This window comes from Pseudogymnoascus destructans (assembly GCF_001641265.1).
Source record: "Pseudogymnoascus destructans isolate 20631-21 unplaced genomic scaffold scaffold_22, whole genome shotgun sequence".
Taxonomy (NCBI): domain Eukaryota; kingdom Fungi; phylum Ascomycota; class Leotiomycetes; order Thelebolales; family Thelebolaceae; genus Pseudogymnoascus; species Pseudogymnoascus destructans.
This window is the reverse complement of record NW_020167541.1, coordinates 1-23,451: the sequence shown is the minus strand read 5'-3', so window position 1 is coordinate 23,451 and position 23,451 is coordinate 1. Positions and strand designations below refer to the sequence as shown.

The following is a 23,451-nucleotide window of genomic DNA, read 5'->3' as shown; positions in this document are numbered from 1 at the left end:
ACGTTACTAGTATATAACAAATACTGTATTGAGTTGAGCACGAAGCTCCTATCTAAGGAAATACTATCTACTTATATAGTGGCGTCGTGCCTAGTGGACTCTTGGGAACTCACTCGAGTCCTCGGAGTCCTGGACTCTTAGGACTCTTCTCATCATCCTGCGAGTCCATCACGTGCCTAGTGGACTCCTGGGAACTCACTCGAGTCCTCAGAGTCCTGGACTCTTAGGACTCTTCTCATCATCCTGCGAGTCCGTCACGTGATACTTTCGGAACTACTATTCCCCGCTGCCCCTCCAGGTACCAGGGCCGGTCTCATGCGACCTCCCTCCTTCCTGTCCTGTAGTTGGCCAGCCTTCTTGTTCCGTCGTAACACTCGCTCCCTTCCCCTGGGCATTCGTCTCGAATCCTATAAGTACGTCCATGCCCCCAGGACTCTGCTGCTCCTCAGCGAGTCCTTCAACATGCAACATGCCTACTGACACTGCCCGCAAACTCCAGGAACGCAACGATCTTGTCCGTCGAATAAAGAACCACGGATACGAACTACCCGAAATGGATTCTTGCTCGAACTGCGTGAGGGGAAACGTTACTTGCGTGTCGTCTCCAAATGATTCACGGCGGTGCGCCGAGTGCGTTCGTCGCAACTTAAAAGAAAAATGTGACTGTATGGGTCCTGAGCATCCCGACTGGGTGAAGCTCGAACGGGAGGAGGATCGCCTGGATCGCGAAGAGGAAGAAACCCTTTCAAAGTTACTTCGTCTGCGGAAGCAGAAACGCCTCATCCGAACCCGTGGTAAAGATATGCTCCGGCGAGGTTTGAAAACCCTCGACGAGCTTGATGCGGCAGAGGAGGCCGAACGTGTGGCTGCTGAGAAGCGTGACGCTGTTGAGGTCGAGGAACAGGCAGTTAGCGCTGCCTCCTCGTCTGTGACCGGGACCCCCGCTTCCTCCGATCCACTGGCCTACTCCCCTGCATCTTGGGATCAATGGCTGGCGGATGGCGGCGTCAATATTCCTCCAGCAGTTCTTTGCTGATGTTCCTTGTTGGTTCCCACGAATTATCCGTAGGTTCGTAATTTTCCCATTTTATCAAAAACTCTTCTCGACGTCCTACTAACCTTCTGTCTAGGATCGCTTCGACCTCATATTCGATTATCTCATTCTCGGGTTGGAGTTCGGTGTCGGTCGCAATTGGGGTATTTCCTCTTGCTGGTTCCAGTAGTGAGACATGAAATACCGGGTGTAGTCTAGACTTCCTGGGTAGCTGCAGTCTGTAATTAACTGAGCTGACTTTGTTCAATATTTTGAATGGTCCCAATTTCTTGAAGTCCAACTTTGTGCTTGGTCGTTTCGTTTTGATATGTTTCCGGAGTAGGTATACTTTATCCCCCTCCTTGAAGGCAGGTTCCATACTGCGCTTCTTGTTTGCGTATGCGGCGGATCGTTCATTTAAGAATTGGATGTCCGTCGCAAGTTGTTCGTGGAATGATTTCAGTTGTTCCACCACGATCAGGGCTTGTTCAGCTCGTGATTCATCCGGTCTTGGTTGCCTATATGCTTCTGGCTGGTAGCCATAATTGGCAAAGAACGGTGAGACTTTCGTTGCTTCTGTCATCGCGCTGTTATATGATGTGCGATGGGTAAGATCTGAACCCAGTTATCCTGTTGATGATTGACATAGCTTCGCAGGTACTGTTCAAGGGTCTGGTTTAATCTTTCTGTTTGGCCGTCTGTCTGGGGATGAAAAGCTGTTGATAGCTTATGATTTGTTCCCAGTAGCGCCATCAATGATTTCCAGAATTTCGAAGTAAAGAGCTTGTCTCTATCTGAGATGATTTCTTCTGGCATCCCATGATCGGCTAATATGACTCGAATGAAGGTATATGCGAGCGCCTCGGCGTCGCTAGCTTCTAGATATGGTATAAACTTCCCATATTTCGTGAGTCTTTCCGTGATGATGAGGATAGAGTCATATTCTATTCCTGTTAACGGGTCCTTGGAGGGTGGAAGCTTGACGATGAAGTCCAAAGCTATTGATTTCCACGCTCCTCTTGGTACTGGTGTCGACTTGAGTTGTCCGTATGGCAGATGCCTATTGGATTTTGACTTGCTGCAAATGTCGCACTCTCTTACCACTGTCTCTACCTGCTTCCTCATACCTGGGAAGTAGTACCTACCTAGACGATGTCCTGGTGTATTCAGCAACCAAGGAGGAGCATGTCAAGCATGTCAAACTCGTCCTGAAGAAACTAAAGGAGTACAGCTTACTCCTCAAACCAGAGAAGTGCGAGTTCCATAAAAACCAAGTCGAATTCTTGGGTTACATTATTGGAACGCACGGCATCAAGATGGACCAAGCAAAAGTAACGGCAGTGTTGGAATGGCCAACACCGACCACGGTCAAGGAAGTGCAAGCCTTCCTAGGCTTCGCCAACTTCTACCGAAGATTCATCTCGGGATATTCCAAGGTAGCTCAACCACTCACGGAGCTTACCAGAAAGGATCTCGAATTCAAATGGACGGACAAGGCAGAGGCTGCTTTCCAGGAACTTAAGACGAAGTTCACGGAAGCACCTATCCTTGCTACATTTGACCCTGCAAAGAAGATCATCCTCGAAACGGACTCTTCTGACTTCGCAATTGGAGCATGTCTGAATCAACCAGACGAGAACGGTAAGTTCAAACCAATCGCGTACTACTCTAGGAAACTGTCACCCGCGGAACTCAATTACGACATCCACGACAAGGAGCTACTGGCTATTGTCGTTGCCTTTGAGCAGTGGCGAGTATATCTTGAGGGATCCACCTACCCTGTGCAGGTATGGACGGATCACAAGAACCTCATATACTTCACCACGACCAAGGTTTTAAACCGCAGACAAGTCCGCTGGGCAGAAACCCTCGCAGCCTACAACTTCACGATAACCTATCGCAAGGGCTCCGAGAATGCAAGAGCAGACGCTCTCAGCAGACGGACCGACTACGCCGGCCCAAAGGAAGAAAGACCTAGAGCAATTCTGAAGAAAACAGATGCAGGAATACAGTACAACGAGTTACTAGCGACGATCTCAGTCATCGAAGATACAGAACTCGAGGAAAGACTCAAGAAAGCTTACGCAACAGACGAATGCGCCAAGCGAGTCTTGTCCAAAGTCGAAGGCGACTTCACCATCGACGAACAAGGATTGATTCGATACAAAGGGTTAGTGTATGTCCCAAGTCAAATGAGACGCCCGCTGGTGCAAGAACAACACTCGTTACCAGCACACGGTCATCAGGGAGTAACACAATGGTAAAGATGTCTAAGTATTCGTGCAAAGCATCATTCATCAGTCGTTGCATAGATGCGGGTGCGTTTGTTAGCCCAAAGGGCATGACTTGATACTCGAATAGGCCATAGCGGGTGCGGAATGCTGTTTTCCACTCTTCCCCAGCCTTGATTCGGATCAGGTTGTATGCTCCTCGCAGATCTAGCTTACTGAAGATCTTTGCTCCTTGAAATCTATTGTGTAGTTCGTTGATTAACGGCAGGGCATACCTGTCCTTGATTGTGATGTTGTTCAACGCTCGATAGTCCACACATAACCGTAGGGAGCCGTCTGTAACGCTGACTTCTAAACGATAGAAGACACAGAGGTTCTCTTGCGTAAAGGTTTACTTATCAGAGGAGGCAGGGGATCAGACACAAAGGCTTCAAGTAACACGTTACTAGTATATAACAAATACTGTATTGAGTTGAGCACGAAGCTCCTATCTAAGGAAATACTATCTACTTATATAGTGGCGTCGTGCCTAGTGGACTCTTGGGAACTCACTCGAGTCCTCGGAGTCCTGGACTCTTAGGACTCTTCTCATCATCCTGCGAGTCCGTCACGTGATACTTTCGGAACTACTATTCCCCGCTGCCCCTCCAGGTACCAGGGCCGGTCTCATGCGACCTCCTCCTTCCTGTCCTGTAGTTGGCCAGCCTTCTTGTTCCGTCGTAACACTCGCTCCCTTCCCCTGGGCATTCGTCTCGAATCCTATAAGTACGTCCATGTCCCCGGGACTCTGCTGCTCCTCAGCGAGTCCTTCAATATGCAACATGCCTACTGACACTGCCCGCAAACTCCAGGAACGCAACGATCTTGTCCGTCGAATAAAGAACCACGGATACGAACTACCCGAAATGGATTCTTGCTCGAACTGCGTGAGGCGAAACATTACTTGCGTGTCGTCTCCAAATGATTCACGGCGGTGCGCCGAGTGCGTTCGTCGCAACTTGAAAGAAAAGTGTGACTGTATGGGTCCTGAGCATCCCGACTGGGTGAAGCTCGAACGGGAGGAGGATCGCCTGGATCGCGAAGAGGAAGAAACCCTTTCAAAGTTACTTCGTCTGCGGAAGCAGAAACGCCTCATCCGAACCCGTGGTAAAGATATGCTCCGGCGAGGTTTGAAAACCCTCGACGAGCTTGATGCGGCAGAGGAGGCCGAACGTGTGGCTGCTGAGAAGCGTGACGCTGTTGAGGCTGAGGAACAGGCAGTTAGCGCTGCCTCCTCGTCTGTGACCGGGACCCTCGCTTCCTCCGATCCACTGGCCTACTCCCCTGCATCTTGGGATCAATGGCTGGCGGACGGCGGCGTCGATATTCCTCCAGCAGTTCTTTGCTGATGTTCCTTGTTGGTTCCCACGAATTATCCGTAGGTTCGTAATTTTCCCATTTTATCAAAAACTCTTCTCGACGTCCTACTAACCTTCTGTCTAGGATCGCTTCAACCTCATATTCGATTATCTCATTCTCGGGTTGGAGTTCGGTGTCGGTCGCAATTGGGGTATTTCCTCTTGCTGGTTCCAGTAGTGAGACATGAAATACCGGGTGTAGTCTAGACTTCTTGGGTAGCTGCAGTCTGTAATTAACTGAGCTGACTTTGTTCAATATTTTGAATGGTCCCAATTTCTTGAAGTCCAACTTTGTGCTTGGTCGTTTCGTTTTGATATGTTTCCGGAGTAGGTATACTTTATCCCCCTCCTTGAAGGCAGGTTCCATACTGCGCTTCTTGTTTGCGTATGCGGCGGATCGTTCATTTAAGAATTGGATGTCCGTCGCAAGTTGTTCGTGGAATGATTTCAGTTGTTCCACCACGATCAGGGCTTGTTCAGCTCGTGATTCATCCGGTCTTGGTTGCCTATATGCTTCTGGCTGGTAGCCATAATTGGCAAAGAACGGTGAGACTTTCGTTGCTTTCTGTCATCGCGCTGTTATATGCAAAACTGTGCGATGGGTAAGATCTGAACCCAGTTATCCTGTTGATGATTGACATAGCTTCGCAGGTACTGTTCAAGGGTCTGGTTTAATCTTTCTGTTTGGCCGTCTGTCTGGGGATGAAAAGCTGTTGACAGCTTATGATTTGTTCCCAGTAGCGCCATCAATGATTTCCAGAATTTCGAAGTAAAGAGCTTGTCTCTATCTGAGATGATTTCTTCTGGCATCCCATGATCGGCTAATATGACTCGAATGAAGGTATATGCGAGCGCCTCGGCGTCGCTAGCTTCTAGATATGGTATAAACTTCCCATATTTCGTGAGTCTTTCCGTGATGACGAGGATAGAGTCATATTCTATTCCTGTTAACGGGTCCTTGGAGGGTGGAAGCTTGACGATGAAGTCCAAAGCTATTGATTTCCACGCTCCTTTTGGTACTGGTGTCGACTTGAGTTGTCCGTATGGCAGGTGCCTATTGGATTTTGACTTGCTGCAAATGTCGCACTCTCTTACCACTGTCTCTACCTGCTTCCTCATACCTGGGAAGTAGTAGTGTCGAGTGATTCGTTCGAAGGTTCGCGTTACTCCCTGATGACCGTGTGCTGGTAACGAGTGTTGTTCTTGCACCAGCGGGCGTCTCATTTGACTTGGGACATACACTAACCCTTTGTATCGAATCAATCCTTGTTCGTCGATGGTGAAGTCGCCTTCGACTTTGGACAAGACTCGCTTGGCGCATTCGTCTGTTGCGTAAGCTTTCTTGAGTCTTTCCTCGAGTTCTGTATCTTCGATGACTGAGATCGTCGCTAGTAACTCGTTGTACTGTATTCCTGCATCTGTTTTCTTCAGAATTGCTCTAGGTCTTTCTTCCTTTGGGCCGGCGTAGTCGGTCCGTCTGCTGAGAGCGTCTGCTCTTGCATTCTCGGAGCCCTTGCGATAGGTTATCGTGAAGTTGTAGGCTGCGAGGGTTTCTGCCCAGCGGACTTGTCTGCGGTTTAAAACCTTGGTCGTGGTGAAGTATATGAGGTTCTTGTGATCCGTCCATACCTGCACAGGGTAGGTGGATCCCTCAAGATATACTCGCCACTGCTCAAAGGCAATGACAATAGCCAGTAGCTCCTTGTCGTGGATGTCGTAATTGAGTTCCGCGGGTGACAGTTTCCTAGAGTAGTACGCGATTGGTTTGAACTTACCGTTCTCGTCTGGTTGATTCAGACATGCTCCAATTGCGAAGTCAGAAGAGTCCGTTTCGAGGATGATCTTCTTTGCAGGGTCAAATGTAGCAAGGATAGGTGCTTCCGTGAACTTCGTCTTAAGTTCCTGGAAAGCAGCCTCTGCCTTGTCCGTCCATTTGAATTCGAGATCCTTTCTGGTAAGCTCCGTGAGTGGTTGAGCTACCTTGGAATATCCCGAGATGAATCTTCGGTAGAAGTTGGCGAAGCCTAGGAAGGCTTGCACTTCCTTGACCGTGGTCGGTGTTGGCCATTCCAACACTGCCGTTACTTTTGCTTGGTCCATCTTGATGCCGTGCGTTCCAATAATGTAACCCAAGAATTCGACTTGGTTTTTATGGAACTCGCACTTCTCTGGTTTGAGGAGTAAGCTGTACTCCTTTAGTTTCTTCAGGACGAGTTTGACATGCTTGACATGCTCCTCCTTGGTTGCTGAATACACCAGGACGTCGTCTAGGTAGACGATGGTAAAGATGTCTAAGTATTCATGCAAAGCATCATTCATCAGTCGTTGCATGGATGCAGGTGCATTTGTTAGCCCAAAGGGCATGACTTGATACTCGAATAGGCCATAGCGGGTGCGGAATGCTGTTTTCCACTCTTCCCCAGCCTTGATTCGGATCAGGTTGTATGCTCCTCGCAGATCTAGCTTACTGAAGATCTTTGCTCCTTGAAATCTATCGTGTAGTTCGTTGATTAACGGCAGGGCATACCTGTCCTTGATTGTGATGTTGTTCAACGCTCGATAGTCCACACATAACCGTAGGGAGCCGTCTTTCTTTGGTACGAAAAGCACCGGACTTCCTGCGGGTGATGTGGATGGTTTGATGAATCCTTTTGCTAGGTTATCATCAATGTACTCCTTAAGTACCTTCAGCTCCTTTTCCGATAGCTGATATATTGGTCCGAACGGTGGACTCTTGTCTTTCTCCAAAGGTATCTCGTGATCCCATGGTTGGTGCTTAGGAAGCGCCTCGTTCTTAGGGCCTTCCTGGAATAATCGCTCGTATTCCTTGTACTCCACCGGTATACTCGTCGGTGAGGATGCCTGGGCTAGGTCATCGAGCTCGGAGGTTGCACATAACTCCTTCCGGCCCTGGGAGGGTTTCTCCCGTTGTCGCGTGTCCGTCCGTTGTTCACACGCGCACTGGCTCATCACAACTTTCTCGTTCCACCAGTCAATCTGGGGGTTGTGTTTCTTGAGCCATGGCACACCAAGGATGCACGCATGGTTGTCCATGTGCACGATGTCAAACTGAATCGTTTCCTTGTGCCCGTGTAGCATGACCATTTCCAATGGGACCGTTTCGTGGGTCACCATTCCTTCATTAGTCGAGATGGGCTCTCCATCTACGACCATTAACGGGTATGGTTCGGTTTTCAATTGCGTCTTGAAACCTTGCGTGTCTGCTACTTTCTTTGTCATAAAGTTGCCCGTCGCTCCTGAGTCAATCATTGCTCGGAGGTGTCGCTGTTGTATCTTAGCGACCACATATAGTTGCATGCTGCCCGTCGTGGCGCATAGCTGGTCTGTACTAGGCCTCTTCGTGTCGCTCGCCGGTGGCCTACCGTCGAGGACTCCTAGTTTTTTGACTCGTCCGAGGAAGGATAGTATTCATCCGTTTCCAATGGTGGTCCTTGGGGAGATCGTTTCCCTCGCTCTTCTGCTTCGTCTAGCAGATGTGGGTATTTCTTGTATACCTGTTCGCTTTTGATAGGCAAGTCCCCTTCAGACTGGCTTCGCCTGAGGGCCTGAACTTGCTCTGCGTCTCTGAAGTGTATCCTGGGCGAGGATCGGGGAAACAACTGATTCTGGTGTTTCTTTTTCCAGTGGAGCTTGCAATCATCTTCGCTGCAATACTCCCAGTAGACATACGCGTGCCAGGGATGATCAGTCTCTGTTGCGTCTGTCATTGATAGTTCCCGCTGTCCTCTCACCCATGCACTATCTTCCCTCGGAGGCGTGGAGAACGTGTCTAGTTGCTCCATGGCTCTCCTTTCGATGCGTGGAGTGGGTCTCGCATTTTCCCGTCGGAGCATATCTCTGGCTTTCTCGTCGTACTTCTTCAGGGCTCTCCTGCGGTCCTGGTAGTAAATTTCGACGCTTTTCATATACTTCAGTTTAGCCATATGCTCGACATCCTTCTCCAGTTCTTCCGCTTCTTGGGCTTCCAACTTAGCTACGTCTTGGGACGTGCCAAGCAGCCTGCGGGTATTCGTTAGTTGGTCGTAGTATCTCCAGAGGTCATCCTTGCAGTCGTCCACCTTGCATTTTAACGGAAGTTCCTGTAACAGGTTCCCGTAGAGGTCTTTAAGCATGGGGATTTTCCTCTGGCCATTGGGCTTGTCTCGTTCGGCCCTAATCTTCGCGTGGGCGTGTTTTGCCATGCGTCTTACTACGTTCTTGCACCGTGGACTCATTGGTTCCGTAGGTGCGAGTTCATCGAAGGTCTCCTGTTCCGAGACGGTGAACGATTCCGCCTCCGACCCTTCATCTGAGCTCTCGTCTTCTGGGGTGCTTTCGCCGTTTATTCCCCAGTCCTGTTTGCTCACAAACGTTGCGTTCAACTGTCCTGTCCAGGTGGCATTGAGTTGTTTGCCGACTTTGCGTCCGCCGTTCCCTTTCTTTGGCTGTCTGCAGTCTCGGGCCATGTGGCCTGGCTTGTCGCAGTTAAAACAGAGTCGTTCCTTGAATTGTCTGTCTTTCTTAGGGTCACGGGGTCGTCCAGGTTTGAACGTGGCATCGAGTTCCATTGGGTCCGACCAACGGTTGTCTCGCGGGTGTTGATCCCGTCGTCTGCCCTCGTTTCCCCGGTAGGGGTAACTTTTCTTGGGCTTGTCATAGGTCCGACGTTCCTTCTGGAATTCGTATAGTCGATTGTCGATTCGGACCGTATGTTCGATTAGCGCTACCATGTCCGTTGGTTGTTGTTCCAAACGGGCAAGTTCCATACGTATATGGCTCTTCAGCCCACGTCGGTAGTGGCTGATGAGTGCGCTGGCGTCCCATCCTGTCTGATTGCCGTATCTCTGGAATTCTGTGGAGTATGTGAGGGCGCTGCCAGTCTGCTTAAGTGCAAACAGATGGTCTTCTGCGGTCTTAATCTCATCGATGTCTCCGAACATGCATCGGATTTCCTTACAGAATCCATTCCAGCTGCCAAACATAGTCTGCATAGTTGTCATGCTTCCATTGGTACTTTCATATTTGAAATAGTCCTTGAGGAATGGTTCGATCCATCGCAGGGCTTCCCCCCTAAGGTAGGACGCAGTCCACAGGGCATAGCTCTCCTGGGTGGGAAACTTCTCGTCATTGAAGTGCTGGTACAGTTCGACCTGTAGCAAAAACACCTCAAGTTCCTTTCGGTTGCCGGAGTAAGTGTCGGGCAACTTGACGCGTAGAGTTTCCTTGAGTTCGTTGACGGTGGGTGCATCGGGCATCTCCTCATTCTCAGGCTTAGACCTCTGAGATGAAGTTGGCGTGGTGGGGTTTTTCCCCTTCGAACTGACGACAGACATGTTGCTTTGTGTGTAAGCCGGTACCTCGTAGAAGTGGTGCTCAAAGTGTAACGCTGACTTCTAAACGATAGAAGACACAGAGGTTCTCTTGCGTAAAGGTTTACTTATCAGAGGAGGCAGGGGATCAGACACAAAGGCTTCAAGTAACACGTTACTAGTATATAACAAATACTGTATTGAGTTGAGCACGAAGCTCCTATCTAAGGAAATACTATCTACTTATATAGTGGCGTCGTGCCTAGTGGACTCTTGGGAACTCACTCGAGTCCTTGGAGTCCTGGACTCTTAGGACTCTTCTCATCATCCTGCGAGTCCATCACGTGCCTAGTGGACTCCTGGGAACTCACTCGAGTCCTCGGAGTCCTGGACTCTTAGGACTCTTCTCATCATCCTGCGAGTCCGTCACGTGATACTTTCGGAACTACTATTCCCTGCTGCCCCTCCAGGTACCAGGGCCGGTCTCATGCGACCTCCCTCCTTCCTGTCCTGTAGTTGGCCAGCCTTCTTGTTCCGTCGTAACAGTTACTTGGAAAGCCTTTGTGTTTAATCCCTGCATTCTCTGTCAAGTCAACCTTACGCAAGAAACCTCTGTGTCTTCTATCATTTAGAAGTCAGTGTTACACTATCGGTCATGTTCCTAGGCCTCTAGTTGGTAGAGATATGTCATGTGGTAGTATTATGTAATGGTGGGTGCACCAGATATGAGAATCTAGCCACCCAAGGAAGGGATGAATTTACTAAGACAACACACTGTCTTAGGAAACAGAGCCAAAGGGTTGTAGCTTAGACTATTCCACAACGCAGCAATCAGGTGTATGATGTGGTGAAGTGGTTTAGACAAGTTGCAACAAATGTTGAGTCTGAGAACTCAGGGGTAAGTCAGAGGTTAGCACCTCACTGACTTTTCAAAAACAGAGAATAACAAGATCAATGCTTGGAAGCTTGGAAAAGACGTAGAAGTATGTGCTAGTCGATTTACTGTATTGCCTGCTTGCCCTTTCTTAAGGAAAGGGCAATCCTATTTATGCCAAAGGAGTGTAGTTCTCTCATTTTCCATGACTTTCCATGACTAACCAGGCTTGGTAAATGTATTAGAAATCAAGTGCGACCCACAACTAGCTTGCTAATCATGTAGTGAACGTAAGAGAATCCCATAGAACCATCTCTTGGGTTCCTAGCCTATAGGAAGTGAAAAGGAGGTCCAAGGTCAGAGTACCTATAGACAAATTATGTCATAACTTAACCAATCTTGTGGGTAACTAAGGAGCGATGACGTGTAATGAATCATAGAGGGTTGTAGAAGCTTCTAGAGCTATTGTTCATGTTCCTAGGCCTCTAGTTGGTAGAGATATGCCATGTGGTAGTATTGGCCCACCCCCTTAAGGAGGAGATTTTCTTAATAACTTGTTTAATGAGTGTCCAAATGATATGCCATGATGTATGTAGCATAAACAGATGTAGTAGAAGAGTTTGCAGCAATCGTTGAGTAGTATTGCTTCTGTTGTTGGTGTGATAAGCCAAGATATGTATGGTGACTTGTAGGTTTGAGGAGGAGATTTCCAAGTTTGCTCTTGAGTTTGATAGCAAACTGAGTGCAACGAATGTCAGTATGACATATTAGCCCAGTAACTAAGGAGTGATGATGTGTAATGAATCATAGAGGGTTGTAGAGATATGCTATGTGGTTAATGAATCATAGAGGGTTGTAGCAATCGTTGAGTAGTATTGCTCTTGTTGTTGGTGTGATAAGCCAAAATATGTATAGTGACTTGTAGGTTTGAGGAGGAGATTTCTAAGTTTTCTCTTGAGTTTGATAGCAAACTCAGTGCAACGAATGTCAGTATGACATCCAGTAATTAGCTTAAGTTGATAATTGGGAAAAGGGACTTAATATAGTGTGTATCGTGATTTGTATGACGAATGGAAGGATCTGAAGAAAGTTATCAAGTTATCAAGTTATCTAGAAAATTGACTAATCATGTATCGACTTAATAAGATAATACTGTACGCAATAAGCTGTGTGTTCTAATGATCTACATATACTACACATACGTAGTGCGCGATTCAATACTCTGATCTTAGGTTGTTGAACCACTTAAACTTCCTCTTCCACTTCAATTACAGCCTGGTTTTGACCTTCCTAAACCTCTGTAGCTGTTGAAGCTCCTCCCCTACCTATGTATGACGTTCTCTTTTGCCTTTTCCTCTTGACTCTTTCATTTGCTGCCTGTAAACTTGTAATCTCAGCTGTAAGAATCGTGGCTGAATGCATAGCCATTTAACAGCCCTTAATTAGCTGCTTGACTGCTTGAACAGTTGGGACTAGGAGGACTTTGTGTACAGTAGCAAATTAGGCTTTAAACCACTGTACTATGCAACTGCAATTCAGCTGTATTATGTGGTGTTTTAGGAACCTAAGGGCTAGGAGCCTAAGTAGATAGAGAAGGAGATAGCATCTGTAAATTCACGTCTAGCCGTGAGAGGACTTGATCTGGGTCAAAAGGGATTAGCCTAGTAGCTTTAAATCCGCTTAGGATAGTAGCTAGACTAAATGAGGTTGTACAGGCTTGCTAATATAGGACTATAAAGTCGTCCTTGTCAATGTGATTAATCCCTACTTGCATACTAGCCTCGACAGCCTTTCTATATGATCATTTTAGAACTAAAAAACAGCTATTCACCATTATTACTTTTACTTCTACCGCTGTACTGAGATAATCCACTTAATTCAACATTTTATATTCTTAACAAAGGCTCCGCTCAAATCTCCAATCCGTCTATCCTACCTCGTTATCTAAATTCTCGATTTTCATTATGAAATTCCAAAAACTCACAGCACTTGTCGGGCTCTTGCTGCCCCTTACTGCTCTGGCCGCTCCAACAATTGAAGATGTTACTGCCCTCGCAGATGTCGTTGACGCCCGATCAGAGGCCCAGGACAACTCTCCTGAAGCACTAGGTTTGGAGGCGTGCAAAGTACCACTTGCATTATCATCAATTCCGATTCCAAACGGGTGAACTGTCGCAAGGGACCAGGCTTCAGCTACCCTGATACTGGCGAGAGTGTATATATTGAAGTGGGAAATGCTTACCCCTTTGGCTGCTACAAGACGGGCGACTGCTATCAGGGCAATTGGTAAGTGGCTCTTTCTCACTGCCTCACAATGAGGTGCGTGGTTGAACTGGATAAACTGACGCCGAATAGCACCTGGCAGAAGCTGGCTACCATTAACTGCTACGTTAATGGGTATTATACTGACCCTCGGTGTACTGCGGGTACGTATTGGTTTTTGTCAGACATTATGGAAGATATCAAAGCTAACTTGTGGCTGTAGCTGCTCTTGGAAAGTGCTAGAGGGTTATCATCTATCTATCTAATGAGGGTTGCGTGGTAGGGAGGCGGGAGGCGCCGTTGGTGAGGTTTGTGTTGTGCACTTGTGAAAACCATAATCTGCAGCACCTTTGCATATAGCTGCTATCAAGGCATTTTAGAAGGGGAAAATAAAAACGCCTAAATGAGCGCCGACCGATTTGTTGTTGAGTTGTTCAAAATGGCTGTGCTGAGCCACCATTGGTTGTATGTTGTATATTGTACGTGCATAGCCTTGCAGCTAGCAGCCATCACAGCCATCACAGCCATCTCCCCCCATCATCGTGTTTTCGTAGTCTGTTATATGAAGTCAGTTATCTTTATCGAAGATTATTCATGAGTGCGTTGAGCAGTGAAGACATCTGTACTTGATATGGCTGCTGCACTTGGCCTCGTAGGCGGCGACTTCACCGCGGCCGTTGACCTCGTCACAACGGTAGTTAATGCGCTCCGTGAAAACAGGGAGGCAAGTGAAGAATATTTCGAGCTTCTGCGCCAGCTCTATTCTCTCCGGATAGCTCTACTACGAGTTAAAGCGCTCCACACTGGCGATTCGCAGCACAGAGAGTTGGTTGGCCTCCGACAAGCGGCCGCTCAGTGGAATATATGCTTGAGTACAGGCGGCGACTAGATATAACCCAACGGCAGCAACAACAAAATACAGACGTCACGTATGCACAAACACTTCCCACAGGCTCAACACACACCCCATCACAACCGACACACCCAGACGACTATCAACAGTATCATCGTTTGTATCATGCTAAACTGCAGATTAAAAAAACCCACCACATGCCCCGACAAATCCACCAGCGCCCACCCCATCACCACTCAATAATCCACAATCTTAACCGCCTCCTGCACATTCTCCGGCAAATCCTCCAACCTCACCAGCCCCAACGCCACACAATCCCCCCAGAAGAACATCGCCCGATCCTGCGCATACGCCACGTAATCAAACTCATCATCCTCCTTATCCTCGCCCTCCACATTCCCCCCTTTCCCCCCCTCCACCTCCTCACCCGCACCATCCTCCAAATCCAACTTCTCCATCTCCCCCACCTCACCCGCGGGCGCACCAGCACTCGCCGTCCGACACGCAGCATCATACTCCTCCAGCTCCGGGATATTCGCCTGCACAATCCCCCACGCAACCCACTGCGCTGAATTCGCGACTCTCCACCACCTTGCCTCAACCATCAGCTCATCCACCCTGCGTTCCACATCCGCAATCCTCCTATGCTCCTCCTCCGCATACCCAACCGGCGCCTGCTCCCCCACCGGCGACCCTCTTGAATCCAGCATAAACGCTGAAATCCCCGCGTTTCCCGGCCCAGGGCTAGGCACCACCTTGGGTGTCGCGGAGGCGGATGCAAAGCCCGAGAATTGCGGGCGGTGGTTGAGATAGGCGCGGATGAAGCGGCGTTGCTCGGCGGGGGTGGGGAAGGATTTGGTGTTGCAGAGGTAGGGGGTAAAGGGTTCGTGGTAGTTGTAGCACCATTCTGTGAAGTGGTTTGCGAATTCGAGACCGGGGGTGTTGCCGGAGGCGTATTCGAAGTCGATGACGACGAGTTGTTTGTGGGTGTTTGCGGGGAGGAGGAGGGGGGATTCGGTGGTGGGGAGGAGGCGGAGGATGTTGCCGTATTGGGTCTGTGGGGGGTTAGGTTTCGATTCGACAGGAGAGTGGATGGTAAGAGGGTAGAAGGAGACGATGGTATAAAGAGAGAAATGATGAAAAGAGAGGATAAACATGAAAAACTCACATCATTATGCGCAAACACCAACTTCTCCCTCAACCCCGCCACCCCCCCATACTTCTCATTCAACCACCCCCTATACCTCTCCACCATCCCCCTAAACACCGACCACTCCACCCCACACACCAACCCCCTCTCCCTCCACGCCGGCACCTTCTTCCCGCCATCCCCCGTCTCGGGATACGTATCCAGGAAACTAATCACACGCTCGCACCTCTCAACCCACTTATCCCAATTCCTCCACACAAACGGCCCTTCATCCCTCTCCGTCTCCAGGAGCTCAATCCCATCATGCAATTCCCGCATGCGCTTAGCGATCTGCTTCGACGTCTCCGGATCGCGGAGGTCCCTGGGCGTGAGAGTGGTGGATATGAAGTACTCCTCGAACCTCCCATTCCTAAACGTCCCCAGCAATCTCGGGCCGATCTTCTTGCGCGCGAGTCGGCTCAAGATGCCGAGCTCCGCGTCGCGGTCGATAAGATGCTCGACTTGTGGGCCGTAGATTCGGAGGAGGAGTTTGGAGGGGCGGGCTTTCGATTTACTGGTCGGGTCCGAGGGGAGGGCGGGGGGGAGACGACGTAGACTGCGTTTGTGAGGGCGCCGCTTAGGCGCTCGACCTCGAGGTCTGCGCCGCTGTCAAGGGGGACGCGACGCCATCCCTTAAGACGGAGTGTGTGTGCCAGTCTCAGGATCTCCGATTTGAAAGTAACCCACACCTGTGCCTCTTTGTCTGCGCGGCGGCCGGAGGTGGTGGGTGTTGTGGTGCCGGAGGCGTAGCTGAGGGTCTTGGAGTTATCGAGGACGACGTCGCAGCTGGGGACTATGACGTCTCCATCGAAGTACTCCGTGTCCGAGGAAGCATTGACGGAGTAGCGGCGCGACGTGTACTTGCGCGACGAGTAGGAGGGTCGGCGCGGGCGGATGACAGGGCTCTCTGGGTTGGGGCGGTATGTGGATTTCACTTTACTGTCTTCGAGGATCGATTGCAAGTCTTCGAGGGAGATGGTGCTCAGGCACGAGTCCTGTGATTCTCTGCGGGCGGTGGTAGGGCTGTTATTCTCGTTCCCCCCCTCGCCACGCGGGTGTGCCTTATGCTTCCTCGCCTTCCTCGCGGCCGTCTTAGCCTTCTGGACATGCAACCACTCCGAGACCTGGCTGAGGAGCTTATCATGCTGATGATGGCGTTGATGTCTCTGAATATACGGCCCATTCCCCGACGAGCTCTCCCCGGACTGACTCATAGCCAGCCTCGGGATGTCCTCTTGGCTCGCCTGGCTGACGAGGGAGTTCTTGGAGGAGTTGCTGAAGGAGGAGGGCGTGGGGCGACCGGTGAGTCGCTTGCCGACGCCTGCGGTGAATTGTTTTATGGGTGGTGTGTCGAGGGGTTGCATTGGTGGGGAGAGCTTGGGCTCTTCAATGGATACGACTGTGTGCACCAATTCGAATTAGTATACATAAGACAACAAAAGAAGGATAGATAAATAGATAGCTGCCCTTGCATGCAAACACACACCCCACAGCCGTGTCTCGTGCCCGATTGCCCGATCTCGCTCACGCCCCCTTGCATTTGCATGGGGAAAACTAGATATGTGCGGATTTTTTGGGGGATGGGGGGTGACATACCCTTCGTAGGCCCGCTCTTGGGGCTTGCCCCGCCATCGTCGCCTCGGATGGCCATGATCATGGCGGGCCGCAGCGGCCTCTGACCTCCTCCACCTCCGTGGCTGTTGCTGGTGGTGGTGCTGCCATCACCGCCGGGTTTTCGGTCTGGGTCTTGTGGCGGCGCCGCATTCCTGTCTGTCATCTCCTACACCGCCCCGGTTGGAGGAGAATGAAATGGGGCTATATGGAAACAGTAGTCCCGTTTTCGGAATTTGTGTCTTGCTTCTTTCCTTGAGGCGTGTTGAATATATATATATATATATATATCTATATTTGGAGTTTGTATGGATCGAAAGAAAGATAGTAGGCAATTGAAGCAACTATGCTCAGAAGTTGTAGGGGTACCAAGCATACGCAATGACTGGCACTTTTAAAAACTTGGGGATTGGGACCGAGCACACACCACAGGATCACCCCACCAACAAAAAAGCACCAGCCAACCAGGACAGCGGCGGTACATTCCGCCCTGGGAGTGGGAGGGTTGTTTCTTATGAGGATTATCATACCATGTAAGTGTGCATACTAACATATTAATAGGCTTCAATAATAAGAGGTCTGTACTACAGTTTTGGTTACACATGAGAGAGATGAGGTCACACATCTGGTAAGAGTATTATAATCTCTCTAAACACTGCTGCTGCTAAACCACATATTCGTGTAACCAAAAAACTAAAGTACACATACAATAAAGGGGTATCCATTTATTCCCATACCAGCCGTTCATTGTTTCCTTGCTTCTTCCTACCCCGAATCATATTCCTGCATGTACTTTTTTGCTTTTGATCTATCAACCGAACAAAGGTACGGTACCCCACAACATGCAAAAGGTCAGACAAAGGCAACGAAGCCCCATGCTCACTCATCAAGGACTCATAGGCTTCGCCCATTCCACAACCTCAAGCGCACACATGACCAACATGAGCGTCGAAGGCAAAATCCTGTATACTAGTTAGTTCGACATCTACACAAGGAGAGAGACGGGGATCACATACCAAATAACATAGCTCTGAAACAAAATCTTGCTCATAACCGCCTCATAAACCCCATTAATCTGGCAAATCTGCGCCAACTGCAGCGCGCTCGGCGCGCCCGTAAGCAAGAAGCAGACAATAATAAAGATCGGATCATCCACAATGCTAATCGGCAGATACTTGGCCATCATCGCCAAGAACGGCGCCATGATCAAGGTCGGGAGGAGCATGCGGCTGATCAGCGAAGCAACCAAGAGCTTCGTCCCAATCTGGTTCTCCTCGCTGTCCGCCTCCAGTGCGGTCTGCGGGAGGGTGTTGCGGGCGAGGTTGGCGCCGAGGACGACGAGGATGAGGGGGACGGCAACGCCGCCGGACTGCGTGATGGCGCGGGTGACGGAGTTGGCGACGAAGGAGCCTTCTTGGAAAAAGAGGCGCTGGAGGGAGGGGATGGTGGCAACGATGCCGGCGAGGAGCATGGCCCAGAGAGGGGGGTTCATGAATTCCCATAGGCCGTTGCCGAAGCGCGCGGCGCCTCTGTAGAACTTGGCGAGAACCCTCTGCACGGGGAAGGGGAGGGTGTTGAATATACTCCTGATGACGGCGTTGATCTTTGATGAGACGAAGTTTGCGGCGCGTTTCGATTGGAGTTCGGCGATCTTGACCCATCCTCGGATGCCATCGGGGATGTGCTGCTCTCTGATCTGTTGTGGTCTGATGGTTGGGAAAGAAGTGAGGCTGTTGCTTAGATGTTCAGCGTGTAGAATACTGTCTACCTCTGGTGCCGTCGGGGTAGAGTTTAAGCGCTTCCTCCCATCATCATCATACTCGTCATCGGGCAGCACATAATGCGTGTTGGTGACAGGCGTTATACCGCCCGATTCGAACAATGTCGACGAGTGGCTCTGGCTCCCATCATCATCTCTGTATCTCCCCTCCTCCACAGCCGCCGCATCTTCAATCTCCAGCCGATCCGGTGGGGCCAACAGAACATGGTATCCCCAACTCCATCGCACCAGCTGTCCGAGTTGCTGGAAGATGAGCAAGTAAAGAATGCCGCGCGCCGAGACCTCGTCGTCATTGTCCCCCGGTATCCTGTCCCAGTGTAGCCCATTCAAGGTCTGTGACAGAGAGATAACGAGGGATATCGGCAGGGAGTTTGAGTTCCCAAAAACTCCCATTGCCGTGACGAAATTCGCAGGACGCTTGACTAATCCGAAGGCTTTGGACACGCCAATGGAGACCAGGTATGATACGAGAGTTTGTAGGGCAAAGATCACTGGGATCACAGCGAGGTCGGCAAGAGTGTCGGCCGTCAGCTGAGAGGCAAGTTTCGTGAAGACTGCAGATTTCGTCAGTAATGGATACAGAAAGCGTCGTCGAATCGGGTTGGCAACTCACTCAGACAAGGCGTGAACAGCATAACATTCAAGTGAGCCACAAACTTTTGCTGCTCCGCACTAAACATGCCCTGTCTCGCGATGATATACCCCGGCACGCTGACGCAGACGACCTCCATGACGGCCTCGAACACGAGGAGTATGAGGCGTCCGAGATCCGGATGCGCCTCATGGCTCATCACGACGGGCTGCTGGAAACCATCGAAAGGGCGGGCCGTGAAGGACCTGCTGACGATGGAGGCGACGCCATTACTGCCATTTGCGAGTCTGAATGACGTGGGTGTGGTGAAGAAGGCCATTAAGGGTCGCCGGCCAGAGCGATTCGGGAAATTGTGAGCTTTCAGTATGGTATTATAGTTGGAGAGGGCGTGCTCGTTGTGCTCGTTGTGCTCGTTGTGCTCGTTGTGATCGTTGTGATCGTTGTGCTCGTTGCGATAAGGATGGTTTTGTCGTTCTTAGGTTTTGGTGGTGCGGGCGGGTAGACTAGGTAGGATGGTGAGAGGATTTGTGAATGTGTTGTTGGGTTGGGCGACGCACCTCAGCTCGCCATGCGGGGCGAGGGTTGTGTGAGGTTTTAGCTGGTGTCGCACGGCGCACGACGTAAGTTACAGTGACGCGGTCTAGGAGGCGTCGGCTGCGGGTCTGCCACCCGCCTGGCTGGTCTCTTGTGGTGCCAAGGTATTTTGAGGCACCGCCCTGATGCGACGATTCGATATGAGAGGTTATCTCCAAATGTGTGTGTTCCCTTTCTGCTTTCTGCTTTCTCCTTTCTTTTTTCTCCTTTCTCCTTTCAACTTCTGCATCAGCGTAGCCAGTAAGTCCTGTGCATCGTTGAGCTACAACACACCAAGCTCATCTTCCTCGGCGGGTATACTGTGCAACTTCCGTACTGGAACTCGGTACTGAAACTTCCGTACTAGAACTTCCATACTAGAACTTCCATACTAGAACTTCCGTACTATGTACTGTAAGATTACGTGTGCTACACCATTAGTGTAGGATCCCAGTACTATAACTAACTTATCATATGTCTACTCTGTTCTGCTATAATACTCTATATGCACTCTAAGGCTGACTTCATACATGATCTACTCATACATACATTCTCCACACATTAAAACCGCCGAAGCTTCTGAATCTGAATCGTAGCGATCCGCGCAGTTTCAAAATGAGCAGAAGCGATGTGCGCGGTTTCGCGACGTGCGTCCGTTCACCGCTACTCCTCAACAAAACACCGAATCAACACTACGGATGAGCCTCAAACGGCGTGCTCGGAACCTACCACCTAAGGGTGGTAGGAATAAGGTGCTCTCTACTGCACAGTCAGAAGCCCTTAAGAAATGGATCCTTAAGCAGTATTACCTAGGGCTTGGAGCTACTAGAAGTATGATATTTTCTGCAGTCTGCCAGCTCCGGAGCCTACATCTGCAGCCTCCGCCATCAGAGAGCTAGCTTACTAAATATATTAAGAATGAGCTTTAAGAATTCCACTTTATCACTACAAAGCCTATTGCACTACAGCGTACGAAAGCTTAAGATAAGTCTACTATTATACGGTGGTTTCGAGAGTACCATGAGTTTATACTAGAGCGTGGTATAAAGCCAGAGTCAATTTGGAATATGGATGAAACAGGCTTTAGGATTGGAATTCCAGGAGGTGAGAAGGTTATGATACCACGAATAGCAAAGGAGCTCTATACGCCTAGACCCTGAAAATCGTACGTCTATTCTGTAGTAGGAAAATCATACCACCTATACTTGTCATTCCGGGCAAAATACATATGGATTCTTGGCACCATATGAACCTCAAAGGCACGGAGCTAGTACTACACTCAGACTCTGGATTTTCAAATAGCCAGCTTGCTCTTCAGTGGCTAGAGCATTTTGCAAAGCATACAGCTTCGGAGGATACGAAGGTTCTACTACTCGACTCTCATGTGAGCTATACAAGCCATGACTTCGTCATTGGAGCAGAAGAACATAACATCATTATATCCACCTTTCCCTCACATCTCACACACGTTTTACAGCCATTAGACGTGGGAGTGTTCCAGCCTTATAAGCACTAGCATAGAGTAGCTGTGCTCGTAGCTATACGAGACATGGACATTACCTACGACCTACAATCCTTCATGAGAGATCTCACCCAAATCCGGAAGCAGACTTTTAAGGAGTCTACAATAGTCTCAGCTTTCCGGAAAGCTGGAGTCTAGCCAATAAGCTGTAATACAGCTATTATGAAGCTATGCACCTACTCATAGCCTACGCCTATGCCTACTACGCCTACCCTACTAATACGGGTTTCTACACCTAAACCCTCTACTTTTCGGGCTGTAGAAGAGGGGCAATAGTACTAGAAACACCAGGTTCCGGGGGGCTTTAGTAGCCCCTCAAAAGAGAGCTACTGCAATTGGCTTACCGGAACCGAAGAGGTTGTAGTAGGCGGCCAGCTCCAAGAACACGACCTACGGGCTATTTGGCGCCAGGTTGAGGAGTCGAAGAAGCGGGCAAGCCGAAGCCGGGCCCAGCTTCAGTTCTGAGGTGAGCTCCAAGCTGCTCACGCTCACGAGCTTCGGGCCTAGAAAGCCGAGCTTCAAGCCTAGAAGCTTGCAGCCAAAGAAGCCCGGGTAGCCCGCTAGGCTAGAAACGAGGCTAATAACCAGCTCAAAAGAGCTGAGGTTGAGGCCCGGAGGGCAGAGCGCCTCCGGAAAAAGAGGGTAAAAGCTCTTCTTCGAGCTGGCAACCCAATTCCTCTAGAGGATCGGGACCCAATTCGGGACCTAGAAGCTGCTGAGAGTGGGTGCGGGAGCGAGAGCGGGAGTGAGCGTGGGCGTGGGCGTGAGTGTGGGAGTGAGCGTGGGAGTGATGAAGTGATAATTTCTTACAATGATTGATTCATGTACCTTTATATACAAATTACTATGTAGTGGTACCTATAGCCTACATATTGCGAAACCGCACATCGCTTCCGCTCATTTTGAAACCGCCCGGATCGCTTCTGAGCGAAGCGAAAATTTGGTCATGACGATTACCCCGCCGCGACACCCTCAAACCCTCAACTCAGGAATCACGACAGGATCTGGCTGTGTCCTCTTCTCCGGTACGTCGCAGTTTTCGCAGAAAAAATATGAAGTGCATGTAACTAATGCAGCTATCCCTTTCACAGACTGATTTCTCCCTCCAACGCGCGCCATCAGACGATTCCTCGTGTCGACGCTCACCACCCATGAGGACGGTATAACCGCCTAAACACAGCATGGCTCCTCCCACCGACCCGTCCGCACCGGCAGACACCTCTGGCGCCTCGCCCTTGCCCGCCGACTCCTCGAATCCCGTCTCCGCGGCCCCAATCAGCGAGAGACTGTCCTCTGTGCGCTCTATTTCCGATCCTCCGCGCCATCAATCGACTATGTCGTCCTCGTCAAACCTAATCGGCGTGTTGAACAATGCCAGGAGACCTGCGGTGCGCTCGTCGATACCGGCGAGCTCGGTGGCTTCGGGGGCGGCTTGCCGCAGGATATGCAGGCGAAGATGAGGGCTTTCCATTTGTCGCGCCAGGGTACGCCGCCTGGTGGACGACCGTCGGCTTCACCGGCCGACGAGAATGGCGGTAACATGGCAGGAGGTCTGCGGTTACCAATGGGTAATAGGCCACAACTACCGCAGGGGCTTGTCTCGGCGCCTGCTGTTCCACGACAGGGCGGCAAACCGTCGCTGAGCGAGCGCAGAAACATGCCGAAGTTAGGTGGATTACCAGGAAGTCCTGCGGCTCCCGCAGCGAGCCCTTCTTTGAGCCTGAACGGCAGCGCAAACCCGGCGGCGAATAACACTGATAGGGGGTCGATGTTCAACAAGTTCTCCAACTATGTGGATACGGAGAAGGGAACGCTTCGCTTTGCGGGGAAGGCTGTTATCCATGGTCAGGGCATTGATTTCTCGAGCGGTAATAATTTCAGTATATCCCTGGATGAGGTAGATACGCTCGAGGAGCTGGGAAAGGGCAACTACGGCACAGTCTACAAGGTGCGCCACGCGCGGCCACGGCAGCAAAGGCTTGGACTGGGTCTTCAGGTTCGCTCCTTGGCACCCAATGCCTCGATAGGGGACAATGGCGATTCCAGCGACACGCCTCTGGCCAAGAATTCCACGGGTGTCATCATGGCAATGAAAGAAATCCGTCTCGAGCTCGACGAAGCCAAATTCGCCGCCATCATCATGGAACTCGACATCCTCCACCGCTGCGTCTCTCCCTACATCATCGATTTCTACGGCGCCTTCTTCCAAGAGGGCGCGGTGTACA

General features: G+C 50.2%; 6 protein-coding genes across 6 annotated transcripts; 3 read left to right on the top strand and 3 right to left on the bottom strand.

Annotated features, from left to right (window-relative positions):
• Positions 1-12,808: 12,808 nt before the first annotated feature.
• VC83_07742 (uncharacterized protein) lies at positions 12,809-13,995 on the top strand (the record flags this gene model as incomplete). The annotated part of the gene is made up of 2 exons (XM_024471308.1): positions 12,809-12,970; positions 13,723-13,995. The coding sequence occupies 2 exons, from the start codon at positions 12,809-12,811 to the stop codon at positions 13,993-13,995; spliced, it is 435 nt and encodes a 144-aa protein (XP_024321086.1).
• A 200-nt stretch (positions 13,996-14,195) lies between these two features.
• On the bottom strand, positions 14,196-15,427 carry VC83_07741 (uncharacterized protein; the record flags this gene model as incomplete). Its single annotated transcript, XM_024471307.1, has 2 exons — positions 14,196-15,014; positions 15,128-15,427. 2 exons carry the CDS (start codon positions 15,425-15,427, stop codon positions 14,196-14,198), a joined length of 1,119 nt encoding a protein of 372 aa, XP_024321087.1.
• A 140-nt stretch (positions 15,428-15,567) lies between these two features.
• Positions 15,568-17,145, bottom strand: VC83_07740 (uncharacterized protein; the record flags this gene model as incomplete). Its single annotated transcript, XM_024471306.1, has 2 exons — positions 16,745-17,145; positions 15,568-16,547 (listed from the first exon to the last, which is right to left on the bottom strand). The coding sequence occupies exons 1-2, from the start codon at positions 16,923-16,925 to the stop codon at positions 15,568-15,570; spliced, it is 1,161 nt and encodes a 386-aa protein (XP_024321088.1). The 5' UTR covers positions 16,926-17,145.
• Positions 17,141-17,330, top strand: VC83_07739 (uncharacterized protein; the record flags this gene model as incomplete). The annotated part of the gene is made up of 2 exons (XM_024471305.1): positions 17,141-17,292; positions 17,321-17,330. The coding sequence occupies 2 exons, from the start codon at positions 17,141-17,143 to the stop codon at positions 17,328-17,330; spliced, it is 162 nt and encodes a 53-aa protein (XP_024321004.1).
• Positions 17,331-17,645: 315 nt separating this feature from the next.
• Positions 17,646-19,543, bottom strand: VC83_07738 (uncharacterized protein; the record flags this gene model as incomplete). The annotated part of the gene is made up of 3 exons (XM_024471304.1): positions 19,153-19,543; positions 17,776-19,093; positions 17,646-17,721 (listed from the first exon to the last, which is right to left on the bottom strand). The coding sequence occupies exons 1-3, from the start codon at positions 19,448-19,450 to the stop codon at positions 17,646-17,648; spliced, it is 1,692 nt and encodes a 563-aa protein (XP_024321003.1). The 5' UTR covers positions 19,451-19,543.
• A 1,407-nt stretch (positions 19,544-20,950) lies between these two features.
• On the top strand, positions 20,951-23,393 carry VC83_07737 (uncharacterized protein; the record flags this gene model as incomplete). Its single annotated transcript, XM_024471303.1, has 3 exons — positions 20,951-21,088; positions 21,815-22,021; positions 22,407-23,393. Coding segments are annotated over 3 exons (1,332 nt in total), but the record flags the coding sequence as incomplete, so codon positions are not given.
• Between the last annotated feature and the right edge of the window lie 58 nt (positions 23,394-23,451).